At 38.5% G+C, this 19,034-nt stretch overlaps 2 protein-coding genes and 1 non-coding gene across 9 annotated transcripts in view; 2 read left to right on the top strand and 1 right to left on the bottom strand.

Moving 5' to 3' along the window:
• LOC116842532 (DNA repair protein RAD51 homolog 4-like) overlaps positions 1–3,608 on the bottom strand; it is a 9,993-nt gene extending 6,385 nt beyond the window's left edge. The window contains exons 1-5 of one of the 7 annotated variants that reach the window (XM_032811885.1): positions 2,989–3,608; positions 1,132–1,316; positions 880–992; positions 517–730; positions 186–353 (exon numbers count right to left, since the gene is read on the bottom strand). In XM_032811885.1, the coding sequence (XP_032667776.1) occupies positions 186–353; positions 517–730; positions 880–992; positions 1,132–1,275 (639 nt within the window). In that variant the 5' untranslated portion in view covers positions 1,276–1,316; positions 2,989–3,608. Of the gene's footprint in view, positions 1–185; positions 354–516; positions 731–879; positions 1,012–1,131; positions 1,317–1,402; positions 2,480–2,988 lie in introns of those variants that run through there. The other 6 variants (XM_032811883.1, XM_032811881.1, XM_032811884.1 and 3 more) reach the window with 6 other exon arrangements.
• A 526-nt stretch (positions 3,609–4,134) lies between these two features.
• Positions 4,135–19,034, top strand: part of LOC116842534 (helicase domino) — a 35,884-nt gene continuing 20,984 nt past the window's right edge. Inside the window, 25 exon segments of the mRNA XM_032811889.1 lie at positions 4,135–4,356; positions 5,244–5,455; positions 6,198–7,107; positions 7,576–7,710; positions 8,939–9,183; positions 9,428–9,754; positions 10,302–10,512; positions 10,654–10,877; positions 11,049–11,186; positions 11,279–11,366; positions 11,649–11,848; positions 12,114–12,215; positions 12,867–13,182; positions 13,426–13,600; positions 13,691–13,877; positions 14,422–14,558; positions 14,868–15,054; positions 15,182–15,503; positions 15,903–15,983; positions 16,478–16,738; positions 16,856–17,145; positions 17,376–17,668; positions 17,889–18,261; positions 18,367–18,563; positions 18,684–18,798. Of these exon segments, the coding sequence (XP_032667780.1) occupies positions 5,255–5,455; positions 6,198–7,107; positions 7,576–7,710; positions 8,939–9,183; positions 9,428–9,754; positions 10,302–10,512; positions 10,654–10,877; positions 11,049–11,186; positions 11,279–11,366; positions 11,649–11,848; positions 12,114–12,215; positions 12,867–13,182; positions 13,426–13,600; positions 13,691–13,877; positions 14,422–14,558; positions 14,868–15,054; positions 15,182–15,503; positions 15,903–15,983; positions 16,478–16,738; positions 16,856–17,145; positions 17,376–17,668; positions 17,889–18,261; positions 18,367–18,563; positions 18,684–18,798 (5,715 nt within the window). The 5' untranslated portion in view covers positions 4,135–4,356; positions 5,244–5,254.
• Positions 9,991–10,123, top strand: LOC116842566. The gene has a single exon (XR_004377739.1). It is a non-coding gene; the product is annotated as a small nucleolar RNA snoR639/H1 (small nucleolar RNA).

The following is a 19,034-nucleotide window of genomic DNA, read 5'->3' as shown; positions in this document are numbered from 1 at the left end:
ATATATATATATATATATATATATATATATATATATATATATATATATATATATATATATATCTACACGCCAAAATTGATATATTTAATGTTTATTTTTTTTCTATTTAATTTAACAGAAAATAAGAACATTCAGTACCGTATAATCGTTAATTAAAATAATCAACTATTTCAGTTGAAATATACCTTAAAGATAATTGCTGGTAAAGAGTCGATGATCACAAGAAACCTCTTTTTTTTTAGTGAATACTGTTCTGTTTTGTAAAGAGATAATAATTGCCGTAGATCTTGTATTAATTCATTGAACGAATTCACACGGCAAACTTTCGTGCGTTGCAATGCTTCTTTTATGACCTAGAATAAAAAACAAAAAATCTTTTTTAATTTTTAACACATATTCTCTTTCATTCATATTTCAGTATATATTATTGTCAAGTGTCAAAGCCTTGACTCAAGTCAAAGAACACTGATTGATGCTTTTACTAATTAATTTTTACTTTATAATATCTATAATTACCTCTTGTCCAAAGTTTCTTGCTCTTAGTATCTCTTCGAATCTCAATCTGGAGAAATCTCTCTTTGTATCGAAGTACCAAGCAATGATATCTGATTGAGTGGTGATAGCATTAGCAACTATTGTCAAGCACAATTGAGTCTTCCCAGAAGATGATGAGCCACACAGCTCATACAAATATCCAGGACATAAGCCACCTTTTAGCAATTCGTCCAAGCTGTCTGACCAAGAAGCAAACGTTAGATTATAGAAATCATTATTTTTCTACATGATTTTCTTTCTGTTGATTAGTCAAATATTGCAATATTTTTCACTGTAAACATTTGATACTTTTAATTATGTAAAATCAATTTGCATAGAACATACCATATCACACCAGTTGGTATCATATCATTTTTCTCTGCTATAAGAAGTTCGAATGCATTTTTCTTTGTGTATCCATATTCCTTCAATATATGTTGCTTCATTTGCAATATTTCCTGTAGATATCAATATCACCTTCAATCAAATTGTTATCTTAAATATCATTTTAAATATGCATAATAAAATAGTGGTTAAATCGAATAGTCGTTCAGTAAACATATGTTTTTAATCCTTTTCAAGACATTTATTTCATACCGTATACGAAAGACTGGTGGATATCGCTAATTCAACCGAGTCCGTTGTGATGAAATCGACGGTGGTAACCACATTTCTTCGTCTCAAACTCTCTGTCACCGTCTCAGATAAACTGGGATGAACACTCATATTCAGCTTCACCATCTTTTAATTCACAAATGACAAGTTGAATTCTGTCTTGAATTCTGAATGGAAAGTAAAATAATGTCACGATCGCTCATATGAACTACTAAAAATATCGAATCATGTTTTTCACGCGACATTAACTCACGAGAAAATTAAGAGATAACGATTAGAAGGAAAATTCACCAACAAGATGTTGAGAGAACGCGAGAGAAAGAAATTGCACGATTTGTTGTATCAATTGTTTCCCTCGATCAAATTGATATTTTCGCTTTATAACATGCCGGTTGGCAATGTTTGCAATACGCGCCTCGAATATCCGAGGAACACTCGACGAGAACGGCGAAATACGAGGGCGAGCAGACGCTTTTCCGTTTTTTTAAATTTATCCTTCGCGGCAATGATGGCGGTAGCGTTGTGCACGTAACGTGCGCGCGCGATTCCTCACATTGCACTCGGCCTTGCGCCTCCGATGTCGTCCGTCGCAGTCGTTGTGGTGCGCACCGATCTGATCGTTGATCAGAGAGTGCGCAGCGCGCGATCTTCGCGCGTTCTATTGTGCTTCCTCGTCTGGCGAAGACGTGCGCGAGGCCCCGAGATGACGATCGACCGCGGGGCGCAAAAATGCCGGCCCACAGCACCACGGCACCGTGTCTCTCGGGCGGGAGACGCACGTGCGCGCCTTGGATGGGTCAACGACGCGCGAGAGACGACAACGGGCGCGACGTTCGCTGCCGGCAACAGCGGATTCGCTGTCGAGCGCTGCCGACGATGGCGAGAACGACGACGACGACAATGGCAACGATATGATCCGCCGAGAGTCAGGTAAGTCGAAGGAGCATTTTTTTTTGATCGCGCGCGATGTCGAGACAAAGACCGAAGACGAAGTCTCGCGGTAAAGAGGAGACGTAAAATGTGCCACGTGGCCAGCAGATGAAAGGCGCTGAGCTCTGCTCCGTCTTCTACTGTGATCTCTTGCACTTTAACCTATCTACCGTTTGAGATAAAAGAAAGATCTCGCATCTTGTGTTGCGACAAAATTTACGTTTTATATGTATGTATAAATTTATGGTGCAGATATTGATTAGTGATGCGATCCACTTGTCGCTTTATGGGTTTCGGAGCATTTATTGTGCATCTAGAAGTCTGTTCTTTATATCTGCACAAAATTACACTATCTGTACTTAAAGTAGGTACACGCGCGTTTTACAGGATCTATGTGTTCTTTTTTGAAGAACTTGCTGAACTAGTGTCTAGTGCAATGAGTTGGGATGAAACAAGTATATTTTATTTCACTCTAACATATTGCACCGGTGTACACTCGTTTGGGAAGTTCTTCGGAGCAAACTTTTTATGCCACGTGTAAAAAAAAAAATTAGAAAATAATTCGGAAGCCAGGAAGGGATGTAGAAAGATACACATGTATATATTAAGGGGCCTGTTCTGTAACTCGATAACTTTTAATTGTTACCGTTATTTCGTCGTTACGTAGCTTTTTTACCATTTATTATACTTATGTGATAATAACGTTCGTTAGAAGTTACAGAATAAGCCTTCTAAATTATAATACATTGGAGCACATCCTAATACTTGAAAAGTGAATCGAGAGAAAGGGAATTTCGTCGGGATGATTATCTTTCTCTCGTATGCAATTCAATAACGAAGCTTATCTGATATTCCATAAAGTAACTTGATCAATAAGATATAAGCAGCACCTCGACGATCATAAATTACCGTAAATTGATGTTTTTTCACTAGTAGAACTTGCTGAGCTACGTAGCTTAGCGACAAAAATCGTCAATCCAATTACACGAATTACACTTTCAATGGCCATTCTACGAAATATCGGCAGCCTACACGAAAGAAAGAGATAGTCATCCCACACGGGTAGTTCCTTCTCTTTTGCGATACGAGTTCTCACAACTGTTATTACATAGGAAGTCACGTTTCAATATTGTAGTTTAGTGTCACGTATTAATGACGTCACACTCCAGAATATTTTAAAGCGTCTCGAGAATTGCGAGTTTAGTGTGTAATCGAAAGCAAAAAGGCATGGATTTTGCGACACATTTGGAATCCAATAGAATTAATTTTTTAGTGATTTTCACTAGACATATTTTTCTAATGAATATCGAACGCATTACGAAACTTGTCAAGATGAAGGGAGAGTCTACAGCTTTTCTTTATTTCCTATACACGTTATACATGAGACATTGGACGTATTGTGAATCCTCTGTTAGTCTAAAAGGAAGAAAGGGATCTATTCACACAAGGAATGCATTCAATGGATATCTAATAGAAAAATGTATTTTCCGAGAATCGCTAAAAATAAATTCTCCCGTTGGATACCGGATGCTTGTGCGAGACCCGTTGAAAATAGCTAGTTTTTCATGCTCTGAATATACATACATATATATATATATATATATATATATATATATATATATATACGTGTGTGTGCATGTATGTGTATATATATATATATGAAGATCGGTCTTTTTCTTGCTATAATTCCTTTCTCGACTCATCTGAATTTTGTTTCCAAAGCGAGAGCGACAGGCGGACGCGAATGAGACGAAAACGGCGAATAAAACAAAGGCCCAGCAGGACGCGGAATATTCGCGGAGAAGACAATCGGCGAGATTTAATCGTCGCTCGGCCGAGCTCCCTCGTCGAGCCCGGGGGCCTCGGCCCGGTCGACTCGTGTGAACTCGGCAATGTATTCGAACGTTCGCGCGTGTCGACCAATCGTGCGCAACCGGCGCTGCCACGTTGCCGCGCGCAGCGGCAGTCGCTGACCAATCGGGCAGGCGCGGCCGCTGCACAACAACGCTATCTATGCGCGAGCGACGCGAAGCTCCGGCTGGCCGGAGAGAGAGAGACTCGCCACGAAATTTGTCTCGGAGCCGTCGCCATGTTTAGGAGTGTGTACACGTCCTTGGCCGTGCGGTGTGACGATGTATCGTAAAATATTAGATATATCTCATTCGTCGTGTGTTACGTGAGGTACCCAATTGCGAGTTGGCCCACGCGGATCACGGGTGTGACGATTATTATCACGGATGGCACGTCTACGCCGTGGAAATTTGTGATTACTTTGTGGTAAGTCCGCCCTCTCGCAACGATGCAACGCCAACATGGCGGACGAAAAATTTCCTTTGTATCACGCCGCGCCGCACCTCACCGCACCACTCCGCTTCGCGCCACGCCGCGTCGTATTGCATCGCGTCGCGTCGTCTCGTGTGTCGCGTCACGGCTTTCTTGTCCATCGACGCCGAGCGTCGTCGACGAGGTCGTTTCATCGTATCTTCGCCGGCGCCGATCACCACGACTGCCACTGTGATACCGGTTCTCGTCTCGAGGAAGTTATTCGTCGAGGCGAGAACGTGCTTCTCGCCGCGCATCTTCGCCGTGCACGACACACGACTGCACGAGATCGCACGAGGTTCGGATAATCCGTTTGTCGAGCTAGGAATTTCTTGACACTCGTGATGACATCCCCTCTTTTCCTGACACACGCGATCCCCGACACCTCGTCGTCGCGTACAACGCCGAATTTCGCTTATATATACGTCGCGTTCTGCGCAATGCCTGCCCTTTTACAAGGCCGCGCGCATCGCCTTCGCCAAATTCGACGATCGCCTCTCTCTCCCTTTCTCTCTCCCTTTCTCGATTCACATTTACGGGCGATCGATGCTTCTCTCACGAAGCGAGAGTAAGGCCTACTCACGTCGTGCTGCTGCTGCTGTTGTTATTATTGTCGTCGTCGAAATTTGAATTTTTCCTCATTTACGCACGAGTCACCATACAGTAGCGTATCTGTACTCGATGATTAACTATATCTTAAATTTCTTCGTTCATTAGATATTGTTTTCTCAATTAAGGTTACAGGAAATGCTTAGAACATGTTATTGTAAAACTATAATATTCAACGTGTGATTTTCTATTTGTGCTGTGCTTTACAGTGTTTTGTTGTTTTATCCTTTTAGCATAACATGCAATGAGCGATAAGCAAAGTACACCTATCTTGCCACCCCTCAGCCGGGGTGCAAGCAACAATGGAGGTGCGAGTAATGGGGGTGCATCTCAACAGACTGTCAGTTTGCATCAGGTTCTCGCCACTGCTCAAGGCCTCAATGTGCTCGCTAGTGGAAGCGGGCAACAGTTTGTCATTACGACTCAGGTTCCTGGCCTCACACAGGTGAGTCGTCATCTGCATACATTTCTTTTTCTTCATTGCCCTTTGCTATCTGTTACATTGTTGACTGACCATTCTCAACATTGCCCAACTATTGTTTTTAGCCTTATTTTGACTGTTGTCAAGGAACTTGTGAGCCAGCCAACAATGATCAAGCAGCAAATCACAAGTTTCCTCGTAATCGGTTTCATTCAAATCATTTCATTCAGTTACATTTGTTGCCAATTCTAAAGTGTGACATAGGGACGAATTTGCTTGGTTCTTAGTTCAAATATGTCCTGATTTTGGTAACATCATCGATAGACTGATGTACGTAAACTTTACAGCAACTTTAAGTATATTAAATTACGAAATTTAGTAACGTCGAGTCCCTTATGACTGATTGCAATCATAATTATCACATAGAATGAAAAAATAGAAATATAAGAAAAATTATCTAAATCAGCTCAAAATAACATCATGTTAAATATAATACGAAGATCTGAGTGTAACTTTTAGTAAATTTATTGTTGCATCAATACAATGAAAAATTTACATTGTTATATATATTTATATATAAGATCTAAATTTAATAATTAATTCAATACACAATATACTTACATTCATAAGTGTAATTAAAGGAATTCATAAAATTTCGTCGATTGTCTCTCATGTGGTGATAATCATGAAAATCTATCTGGGATCTAATAGCGAACTTGTGAACATGACCAACTCCGACTTAATCTTTCTCAATTTCCATTCGCAGGTTATCTCAAACAACTCGACGACTAACGCAAACGCGCAACAAGTCGGAGTCACGAGGATCGTCAGTATCGCGAACACCCAGTCGCGCAACGCCGCAACAGCGGTGGGTGGCGCGATGCCGGCTAGCGTCAACGTCGTGGGCGCATCGTCGCCGCATCCATCGCCCGCCCGGCAAAATTCCACCAAGGTTGTGTTGGCGACGTCGCCGAAGCTTGTGCGTACCTCCATAGGCAACGTGTTCGTAGCGCCTATGACGTCGTCACAGGCATCGTCGTCGTCGTCATCGCAGGCTGCGTCATCGTCATCGTCGCAGGTGGTGCCGTCGTCGTCGCCGGTGAGAAAACGGCTGAAAATGTTGGAATCGAGCGAGAAGCCGCTCACCGGCGAGGACTTCGGCGGCTTGCGGAGGCGGGTGTTTGAGCACAAGAGGCGGCGGATGCACACACTACGCGAGAAATACAGCGAGAACGTAGCCGAATTATTCTTCTTGCACGCCGGCGGTAACATGATGGATTACATGACCTGGCGTAAGCGGCCGCCCACGTCGCAGTACCTGCACTTTCTGCGGCAGCATCGTCTCGACCCGGAAGACGACGACGAGGACTTGACCGTGCCGTTACCGTCGGAATTGCCGCAACTGTCGCCGGCTAACACCACCGCCATCACCGCCACCGTTACCGCCACCAGCACTACTACCACCGCCACTACGACCACCACCGCCGCAGCCGTCGTCACCGCTACCACAACCACAGTTACCAGCACCACCGTCATGACTACTGCCACGTCTATCTCCAACGTAATTCCTATTCCAAATCAGAGTCCTGCGGAGGTCAAGATCTCCGGCGTGGGTGTTACACCGGTAGCGGTGTCCACTACCTTGCCCGCCGCAGTGGCGCAACTTAATCAGCACGGTAAGTTCAATATTCACATTTTCATTCAACCCACTTCGTTGTTTTGCCCTTTCTTTTCGACGTCAATCGGTTGGTTGTTGTTGTTAACCCAGCTGTTGCGTTCTCCACTTACATCATCGCGTAATTTTGCATTTCGTATCTTTCATCGCTATAATAAATACAGATGATGGATTAAGACCAGACATTCGTATAATTCTGCCTCCTTGTGCAGATAAACACGTAGAAATTATATAAATTATAAATTGTGTGCAAAAAATAGTAACATAAAGAGGAGAATACGTGTGATTTAAATTACATTAAAGATCACTAGATATTACTTTAAACTTGCTAAATATAGCTGTCATTACAATTGTATTGTGGTACAATGCCAACGCTTTAATTCACGTTCACGACCTAATAATTATTATCGTAAGTTGAAATCTGGCTTGAACACGGCAAATAAATAACCGTCTGCGCGCACATACACAGGACAAATACCGGGTAGGCCTCAAGGTGGCCGCCATGGCATGGTGTTTGCCTTCCGAGCGGCAATTCACCAGTCTTCACCGGCCACCGTTCACTCGTCATCCGCTTCTACTACTCTAGCACCCACGCTCATTATAGGTGATTACCACCGCAGGTTGCCTCGTCTGCCTAACTGACTGCCTGCCTGTCGATTGTTTCCGTGTCTTTTAAAGCCGTTAGTGTCTCTCGGCGTGCTTTTCAGAACAGTCTGTCGGAGTTCCTCGTGTGGAACACGTAGGGGAACTCGGCGGATTGTATTCGAGCTCCTCTTTTATGTTCACGTATTAAATGTTGTACGCGATATATATATATATATATATATATATATATATATATATATATATATATATATATATATACACATATACGTATACATATACATATATATACATATACATATATATATACATATATATATACATACATATATATACATATACATATATATATGTATGTATATACATACATACATACATACATACATACATACATACATACATATATATATATATATATATATATATATATATATACATACATACATATATATTCATTCCTTCCCGTATGTATCTTTTACGCATGTTTCCACTTGAAACGTGGTGAGATATACATTTATCCCTCGCCATCGTTATATTCATCGTGTTATGTATTGTATCCTCAGATGTGAATGAAACAGTTGACTTATGACCGTGGTACACAAAAAGTGTGTAAAAAGTAAAATTTAGGCAGCAAGCAAATCAATCAGTCACAATTGAGAATCTTAACATAATAGTATCTCTCTCAAGTTTTTTATAATTTTCGAGTGTGATTAGCTGATTTATTTACTGTTTGTCTTACACACTCCTTTTTCTATGCTATAACACCAAGAAAATTTGAATTAGTAAGCGAATCGATTAGTCACAGCCTAAAATTTCACCAAGAAAATTTCATATTTTTCATAATTCTTAAATATAATTGGCTGTTTCGCATGTTGAAAACTGTTCTCATTTACGTTTTCCATGTACTTATGGCCATTTCTCATTTCAGTCGACGCTTTTCTCTCGGGTGATGTTTTTATTTCACGTTGTTTTCGCTTTAGTAGTTATTGCCATTATTCGTCCGTATTTTTTTTAGATTCATTCTCGTAGATATCCATCAATAATAACTGGCTTGATTATTTTGAGACGGTTTGTTATCGATGGAAATATTATTTTGGGAGCATATGTAAGGTTGTTTAGTAGTATTATACTAATAAACCTAAGGGCGCTACCGTACAAATTATCGCTGCGTATCGCTTTGTTTACTAAATCATCGAAGAGGAAGCCTAATATCGATGTTATTGTTATAGGTGGCACGCCATTAGTGACAGATTCGTCAAAATCTGTAACTACGGTCACTGCTGCGAGTCCTGCGGTGGAGAAATCGTCGCCGATGGCCGTCGTCGCGACCACTCCGAAGACGCCTGCGACGATAACCGCGCTCAATAGCCCGCAACCCATCGTCAAGCTCATCAAGTTGTCTACGTCCACTGCGGTAACTACATCCTGTGATATCACAAATAATCAGGAACAAATTGTGGAGAAGGCTAAGCAGGTAATTAACGAATTCTTTACAACTGAAGTTTTTATGTGATATAAGTTCTTCTTTAACTATTAAACAAATTATTTTCTTTTATTTATTTAATTGGACCGTTTAGCTATTAAGAGCAAGTTTTATTTATTTATTTAGATATAAATGTAATTTATTAAATTGTAGAAAAGATATATAGATTCGAAATTTCTAGTATGGATCAAATAAAATTACTTCTTTTCTTTCTAATCCTTTACTTGTCATGCAGGAGGCATATGTGATGCAAAGAATTGCCGAATTGCAACGCGAAGGGTTATGGTCGGAACGGCGGTTACCTAAGGTGCAAGAACCAGCACGTACTAAGGCACACTGGGACTATCTATTGGAGGAGATGGTCTGGTTGGCTGCAGATTTTGCCCAAGAACGCAAGTGGAAGAAAGCCGCGGCGAAGAAGTGCGCGCGCATGGTACAGAAATATTTCCAGGAGAAAGCGATTCAAGCGCAAAAAGCGGAAAAATCGCAGGAGCTCAGACTGAAGAAAATCGCCAGCTTCGTCGCCAAGGAAATAAAAACCTTTTGGGCAAATGTTGAAAAGGTAAGCGGAAAAGTAGCAAAAGCTAAATTTTTATGTGTAATTACATTTTGCTGATCTTGGAAATTTATACATTATATATCAATATGTTTTTGAGAAAAAAATTTTATTTTTAATGAAACATTTTATTATTATTTTTTAATAAAAAACTTTATTTTTAAGTTCAAAACTTATATAATTCAAAAAATATTTTCGGACTTTGATAATAATGTTTTGTACATGATAAAGTAAAATAGTATACCCCACACAAATAAGCCGACCTTCTCGACGTTCATAATCGGAAGCGTGTGCTCGTTGTGGGAACAGCAAAGTCTGCGCATTGTGTATAGTTGTTTTGTTTCCTAAACTCAACTAAAGATTTCGCGCAGGACACTTACTATTTACTAAATTATTTTTTTGTTGAGTAGTATATTTGTATATAAATAACAACATGAAAACATGAATGTTTTTGTGATTGAGAAATATTAGAGTTTCCGCTAATGATATGATTTAATATACTTTTTATGTTACTCTAATGCAACTCCTCTAATATCTGTTGTTTTGCTCACAGCTGGTGGAGTACAAGCAGCAAACGAGGTTAGAGGAAAAGCGGAAGAAAGCGTTGGACCAACATTTGAATTTTATCGTTGGTCAAACGGAGAAGTATTCCACGTGGTTGACAGAAGGTCTTAATAAGACCGATGGTCCTCAAAGTATTCCGGCTTCCATAAATAGTTCACGAATTTCATCGCCGGTGCCGCAAGGAAAAGGTCATTCCGACGGTATGTTATACATTCTTTAAATTAATTTAATTTGAATTCATTGAATTAATCATCTTGTGCTGTTTGCGTAAATCGTCTTACTGAAACCGTATATTGCACCGTAAAAGTTACTTTAACTAGATCGTACACGTTACATTACAGAGGAATTCCAACCAAATCAGAGTTCGGATGATGACGAGGAAACTATAGCCAAGGCTGAGGAAGAGATGAAATTGATTACCAATCATAAAGAGGAAGTGGAATTATTGAAAAGAGAATCGGAAATACCTTTAGAAGATCTCCTGAGGGAACTTGGAGGAGATTATCTGGAAGATCGCAACAAGAGCTTGTCGCCGCGAGACGCAACGAACGAGGCGGAACGAAATGTATGTTCCTTAATATATGTATATACACTAAAACAGTTGAATTTAATTGCTTCTAATATCTTTTATAAATTGTAAATTCTTCAGTTCCATTACTCGAGCGACTATTATAATTTTTAGACGTTATTAATTCGTAACCGAGAAGATTAATCTAAATGATAATCTTTGTTGTAGGAAAACGAGGAAGCGACTGATGGGGATGTCGATTTCATCGCACTATCGGGTGAATCCTCTGACGAAGAAGACACCATCATGGAGGAAGAGAGACTTGAAGGAGATGTCGATCATAAACGAGAACTTGATGAGCTCAAGGTCTTTTTCTACTTCAATATCAAGATATGGAACTGATATTGTACATCGTTTGTTTCGAATCTAAATAAAAATTGTCCTTGTATTTTTTTTAGGCTGACAACGAAATGTCTATCGACGAACTCGCAGCCAAATATGCCAATATGTCTGAGGAGTTGATAGACGTTGACGCAGAGAATGAAGGTTTGTTCTTGATTACATTCATAGAATTTTATTTTACATAAAATTACTATAATTAATGTTTTACTTTTTGTTATGTCAGCTCGTTGGCATAAGTTATCAATGATGATATTATTACCAATTCTGATGGTATGAAATAAGTGGTTCTCACTTATTTCAACTGCCACTTTATGCTGTAAATAGAGGCATTTGTCTGAGAAAATTTTGCAAACTTTCATTGCCGAGGAAACGACAAAACTGTCTGTACTATTGATTTAATAGGATGTTATTTCTCGTTTTACTCAGGTACAGATAAAGAGAACAGTGATAAGGAAACTGCAAGGGAGAATGAGGAGCAATCCAGCAGTAGTGAAAGCGAATGCGAGGAGAGTGATAACGAAAGCGGCGATGAAGCTGCTCAGACTCAAAGCGACGCCGAAGAAGCAGACGTAGGTCTTCGATCTCTTCTCGAAGACCCATCCGGAGAACAACAGTCTGAGAACAAAGTGAGTTACCAGTCTTTTCTATACACAAACTATTTTATTTTAGGTGCACTTTTTGCGACTGATTCTGAGTAGATTTTTTCTTATTGAAGATTATTATACCGTTATATAGTATAAGAATATTATATCGCTTATAATTGTATTTAAGTTACAGTTGCTTTTTTCCTCGTCTTTATAATAAATTATCTTTTTATCTGTTGCTTCAAAATAATAGATAATTTACATATCACATATTATTTTATTACCATATTATTTCTTTTTGTTACAGGCTGCGGAAGCTGATCATTCGGACGCTCATAATGAAATGGATAATGTTGCCGCATTAGCCGAGAGTATCCAGCCTAAAGGAAACACGTTACTTACAACCAGTGTAAGTTTTTTGTCTGTATTTTATTGTTTAAAAAATTAAATGTTAAGCAGAGTGTAAAGAGATAAAGATGTGTCTATTAGCAAATTTTTAATATCGATGTTATTTTGTCGAAAATTTCTTTGAATATTTATTTCATAATGTTATTTTACAATTAAGCTCGAGATATAATTTTACTGAAACCAAGTTTTTTAAAGTTTAGTTCTCATGAAGCGCTTCGTTTTCAGTCATCCATATAAATTATTATCTTAATATTCTGTTGATTATTTTGATAATCTTCATAAAGAAAAACTGATTTCAGATATGTAAGGGGATGCTTTTGAAATTTTTCGTCTCTATTTCAGTTGCATTCTATATCATAATATCGATTAACTAATGATTAGTACAAATAATCCTTTCGATCCAAAGTGATGCAATAGTTCTCTTATTTATCACTATTTCCGAAAGGTAGATTAAAGGTGATAGTTTTCTCACGAATAAACATACCTATATTATTCTAGAAAATAATCACTATAAAAATATTGATTTTAATTATTATGTATCTTCACATTCGTGTTTACAATATTATGTATCTCATTCTTCTACAGCAACTTTGAATAAAGCGTTATTTGAAATATGTTAATTAAAAATGATTTTTAATATCGTACGTTTCAGGTTGTCACCAAAATACCTTTTTTGCTGAAACATTTGCTTCGCGAGTATCAACATATAGGATTGGACTGGCTCGTTACCATGTATGATAGAAAGCTGAACGGTATTCTGGCAGACGAGATGGGTCTAGGTAAAACCATACAGACTATTGCGTTATTAGCGCACTTGGCCTGTGAAAAAGGAAATTGGGGACCACATCTTATCATCGTTCCGACTTCCGTGATGCTAAATTGGGAAATGGAATGCAAAAAATGGTGTCCCGGATTCAAAATACTGACGTATTACGGCACACAGAAGGAGAGAAAACAAAAAAGAACAGGTAATGATATGATACTTAAAAAAATTTTTATATTCTTATTTCTCTAAGTACTAAGTATTATTTATTTAATTATATCAAATCTCCCCAATTAATTGATCTTTTCTATAAATTGTTATATATGTGTTAACATAAACTTCAATCTTTACAAACGCGAATTTTTCTTTTACGTACAGATTAATATATCGTTCAAAGAATTAACGTGCAGAACATGGTTTCTTTCACACGTTAATTCTATGTTTGTAGGCTGGACAAAACCGAATGCTTTCCATATATGCATAACGTCTTACAAGTTAGTCATACAAGATCACCAAAGTTTTAGACGGAAGAAATGGAAGTACCTTATCTTGGACGAGGCGCAGAATATTAAAAACTTTAAGTCGCAAAGATGGCAATTGTTGTTAAATTTTCAAACGCAACGGTAAATTTGTTAGATCTTTTATCGAGCTGCTAATCCTACCATTGTTTTGAATGTTGCTGTTCATTACTTTTGTTTGTACTTGCATTGCAGGAGGCTACTTCTTACTGGCACACCTCTTCAGAACAATTTAATGGAGCTGTGGTCGCTTATGCACTTTCTCATGCCTAACGTGTTTCAGTCTCATCGAGAATTCAAGGAGTGGTTCAGTAATCCCGTTACGGGTATGATCGAGGGAAACAGTGAATACAACGAGAATATTATTCGTCGTCTGCATAAGGTCTGTACGTAGTTTTTTTACACTTTGTTTCTTTTTCTTCTTTCCATTTAAAAAAAGACTTTATTTTTATGTTCATTTAAGTTAATGTTTAGTATATTTTTTTTAGCTGAATAGTCGATACTTTTTTCAATTCTTATTTTTTTTACTTGATCTTTGATGTTCTATTAAATTTACGGAAGATAAAAAGTGTAACATAATATAATTAAAATGAACAGAAAAATATTAGTCAAATAGTGATATTACTCGCTGCCGACTACAGACATTAGTTCAAAATGACGATGTCTGTATTATAATTAAACAGCGGGATAGTAAAATTCTCCATAAAAACTCGCGTGTCAATAATCGATCAACATCTGACATACGTTTCCTGTGTGGAGAAATAATTTAATAATTTAATAATACTGAAGTGATTATTTCATTTGTTTGATGTCTAATATTTTATCCAAGAACACTAATGGGCGAAAAAGGCTAAAATATAGTGTATTATGTATAATAACTGAAATTTTTGTACGAGTAATGTACTAATTAATAATATTTTCTACAGGTGTTACGGCCGTTTCTTTTGAGACGTTTAAAAACTGAAGTGGAGAAGCAATTGCCGAAGAAATATGAGCACGTAGTGATGTGTCGTTTGTCAAAACGTCAGAGATTTTTGTACGATGACTTTATGTCGAGAGCCAAGTAAGTGATCTTTTTTCAATAGTGAAAATATGAAACAAAATGTTCGAAACGACCTTTCTTTTTTTTATCTGTATTTCCTTTTTTTATTTTATATATTACATTTTTTTTATTTTCTGTAGTTATGTATTTCCTCTTTTTTTTTTTGCACTTAAAGTATCTCGTTTATAATTGTCACAATTTCATACGTAACCAGACTCTTATTTATGCATTCATTGTTCAGTTATTTTTATTTTATTATTAATGTTATATATGTACTGTTCAATCATTATATTAAAACTCACCATTATTAATTTACTTATTTTATTAAAGGACCAGAGAAACGCTCGCCAGCGGAAATCTTCTGAGTGTGATTAACGTACTGATGCAACTACGGAAAGTGTGCAATCATCCGAACTTGTTCGAGGTACGACCCACCGTCTCACCGTTTCAGATGGAGGCGCTCGAGTTTGTTACCGCCTCATTAGTGTGGGCTGTCCTCGACTACGATCCTTTCAAGGTACCAAAAGAGAAAAAAAAATATAACGAAGCACGCCGTGTTTTCACGCCGGTGTCTCGAATTTAATATTGAGAAGCTCTCAAGTGCCAGCTGTCACCCGACTTCTTGCAAATGTTTGATTTTGCAGCACATCGATCTGTCTAGCGTGAACCTTTTACTGTTAGATTTGGAACTGACGCTCTGTGCATTTGTTGCGCACAGAGTGAGACGATTACAAACGCCGAGAAAACTTATAGAGGAAATAGATAGCCAACCAGAACCGGCGCCACGTTGTCCATCGGGCCGAATTAAAATTAACGTTAGATTGTCAAATCAGGCGAAACCGTCGGCTATGCAACAACACACGCAGACCAAACTAAAGAATTTGGCCGGTGTATTACCCACGCCAAGAGTGGGTACGTCGCCCTTCGTAAAATCGTTAAATGCCAGTCAGACTGGTACAGGACAAGGTAAGTTTTTTTCTTTTCAGTTCAATATTTGAATTTTAATTAATTTTGCAATAATGCAGAATCTTGTTGCATAAATTAAATTTTCTAGAATGTTGCTCAAGACGAACCGACTGTTCTTATGTATAATTTTTTGTCTATGTATTTTTATGTTTTATATTTCCTATTTTAGCATAGTTTCTATGTTTAATTATCATTCTAGTAACTTTATCTTTTTCGTTCACACTTTGTGGCTAAATTGCTGCCGCTATTGCTTTGTGAACATCGCAAACGTGAATAATAAGATAGTGTTAGAAATAATGATAACGATAATAATTCTGCTATAAAAATGTCGAAATTCTATTCTTTTTAATTCTCAACTTGATCGTCTTAAATGCGAGATACAATGACTGTTACTTTTAGGAGTAACGCTCAGAGTCGCTGGGGGCCAACAATTGCAAGGCTATTCCGTGCAACTTGTACAGCATCAGGGTAGTGTGAAAGGTAAGCAACTTTTTTCTAGGTTAAAAATAACTTTAAGATTGTTCTGTTAGGATCAATCTCGGAACCTATCGATGGGACATTTGTATTTGTTGCCATCACATTTTTTATATCATACATATTGACCAATAATTATACATATATGAAGTTTATTATGCATCATTAATCAGTGGCTGTTGTAAACAATTGTCATTATGCAGTCATTTTTGCAGTGGTGCTAGAATAATTGACCCTTGGGCCAGCTTGTTTATAATCTTACCGTTTATAAGCATTCTAGAACTAAGGGCACAAAAAATTCATAACGATTCTCTGAATTCTTGTACGCGAGAGAACAATTTATCCAACTTAGCTTTATAAAACGAAAAAATCATGAAATATATATTTTTTTTCTCATGAAATATACTGTACATACAACCAAATTTTAATGTAATATTCAAAATTAATTTAAACATAAGTGAATCTGTCAATATTAACGATGATTATTGTTCTTGTGACAGCTATTCCAGTGGCAACGTTGGCACACAATCCGCAAAGCACTACCACTGTGACGTCGACCACCGCGGCGACGAACGCGCAAAGGATCGCAGTGGGAAACGCCAACATCAGAGATGGCTTGCAGCGACTGACCGCTCAAACCGTCACGGTCAAACAAGGCGATTCCGTCCAGAGGATAGCGATGCCCAGTTTCGCACAGTTGGTTCAAACCTCCACCGGTAGACATATCATTCTAACGTCGAATCAGCAGAACACGAATGCAGGTGTGTCTTTGCGGCATTGTCCTAACTATATCTCGTGGTGTCGTGAGAACTGCTGTTAGTGATAAATTAGAAGATAAAAAAGAGTAACACCTTTTGTACTGTCAGTTTCGTTTCCAGTAATGACACCAAGTGGGCCACGGCTTACGGTATTGTCCAAATCCTTGATGGGCCTGTCCTCGTCAGGAACTGCTGTGAACAAAGTTGTCGGCAGTGTGGTGACTACTACAAGCGGTCGACCTGTCATGAGGGTACCGCCTCTGAACGTTAGTCATACTCCGCAGACACAGTCGTCGAGTGGAAATGGCAGTCAACAACCGCAGCCGATACGTAGTATCGTGACTAGACAGGCTCAGAAAGAAGCCAATAAGACACAGAGCAAAGAACAGCCCAAGTCTGAGTTCCACTTGGTAATATATAGTCATATCTCTAAAACAAATAAAATACAATTAATTACGCAAAAATCATGAAAAAATTATACAAATCATACAATTAATCGTTTATATAATTAAATGAAAAATTATATTTTGTCAACTTTGTGAATATTATGAGATCGAAGCAATAAAGACACGCACTTTAGATAATATTTCTCCTGGTTTTTTTTTTTTTTTTTTTTTTTGACGTATTCATTATTTTTCAGCCACAATTGGAAGAAGACAGACGGCAAAGACGGCAGGCTAAGTTAGGACTCATAGCAAACATCAACGAACGGAGATGCGCGGCATGTCCTCTTTACGGTGAAGACCTGTTCATGGCGTTAAGAATAGGCAAACCCGCTACGGCTTGTCCTTGGCACAATGGCTGGATGCACTGTACTACGGTCAAGCAAAGCGCACGGACTCGCCGAGAGTTCTTCTCTCGCACAGAGGCACTTGCGGAGGCTATCAAGTCCACAGAGCGGATCGTCGAGGAGCTTAAGGAAGTCTTTGAAAGGTTATTATTTCAACTAATTCGCATCTTTTGTCTTTCTTTTACTTAGTCTCGTCGTGTTCATTTGATTTGTGATTGTCGTGTCTTTTATTTCTAAAACTTAAATAGAACGAATAACTTAAATAGACGAATAAAAAGTGCATGTTTTAACGACACCTTTCTATTAAAATTAATGAAATTAACGATGAATTATAATCACATTTATTTTTCGACATTTATGCAGATTTGTGGTCCACGTGCCGGCGGTACGCGCGCCGGTACCTCGATTCCATGTGTCCCACCCGCCACCATACAAGTTGTGGAGCGAACGTCGTCTACGAATGGAATTACAGCATCAACTGTCACCGAAATTCGCCCTGCTCCATTCGATGACAAGTCGTATGCTAACGCAGTTCCCTGATCCGAGATTGATCCAGTACGACTGCGGTAAATTACAGTCGTTGGACCGTCTACTGAGGAAGCTCAAGTCTGAGAATCATCGGGTTCTCATATTTACACAGATGACTAGAATGTTGGACGTGCTAGAAGCTTTTCTCAATTTCCACGGTCATATTTATCTACGGCTAGACGGCACCACACGAGTGGATCAACGTCAGGTAAAAATTTGATTCGAGCAAAATTCATTCTTACCTCCGTGAATGAGATGGGTAAGATTAAAAAAATGACAAATAATTAATGGATAATCACAATTTGACATGCAGGTTTTGATGGAGCGATTCAACGGCGATAAGCGGATATTCTGCTTCATCTTGTCGACGAGATCTGGTGGTGTCGGCGTAAATCTGACGGGAGCGGACACGGTAATATTCTACGACAGTGACTGGAACCCTACAATGGATGCCCAAGCACAAGATAGATGTCACAGAATAGGACAAACGCGGGATGTGCATATTTATAGGTATGTATATTGATTAATATCAACGAGAAGAAATAATAATTTGTAAGAAAGTATGTAGAAATTTTCGAAAATAATCATGAAAGCGTGATGACAAGTACATCGTAATTGTTCGCATTTCAGATTAGTCAGTGAAAAGACTGTGGAAGAAAATATTCTGAAGAAGGCGAATCAAAAACGGTTACTAGGAGATCTCGCCATCGAAGGCGGAAACTTCACCACAGCATACTTCAAAAGTGTAAGTACTTTCGCAAGCTTAAATTGATCGAATAATTGTTCTCAGAGAATGTGACGTATATTTTTTTGAGAATTCTAAGAAATTTGTATTGTAACAGCAATGTAATTTTTTGTAATGTTCTGTAAAACTACATCATATACAGGGTGTCCCGAACCTCCATGATGACCCTTGGTGAGAACTTAGAACGGATTGAGGTGAGCAAGAAAGTCCTGTGCCGTTTTGCGATATTCGCAATA

This window comes from Odontomachus brunneus, unplaced genomic scaffold (assembly GCF_010583005.1).
Source record: "Odontomachus brunneus isolate Ranch 3 - 2012 unplaced genomic scaffold, Obru_v1 Obru_scaffold_025, whole genome shotgun sequence".
Lineage (NCBI taxonomy): Eukaryota > Metazoa > Arthropoda > Insecta > Hymenoptera > Formicidae > Odontomachus > Odontomachus brunneus.
Note: the sequence above shows the minus strand (reverse complement) of the source record. Positions and strands in the feature narration are given on the sequence as shown.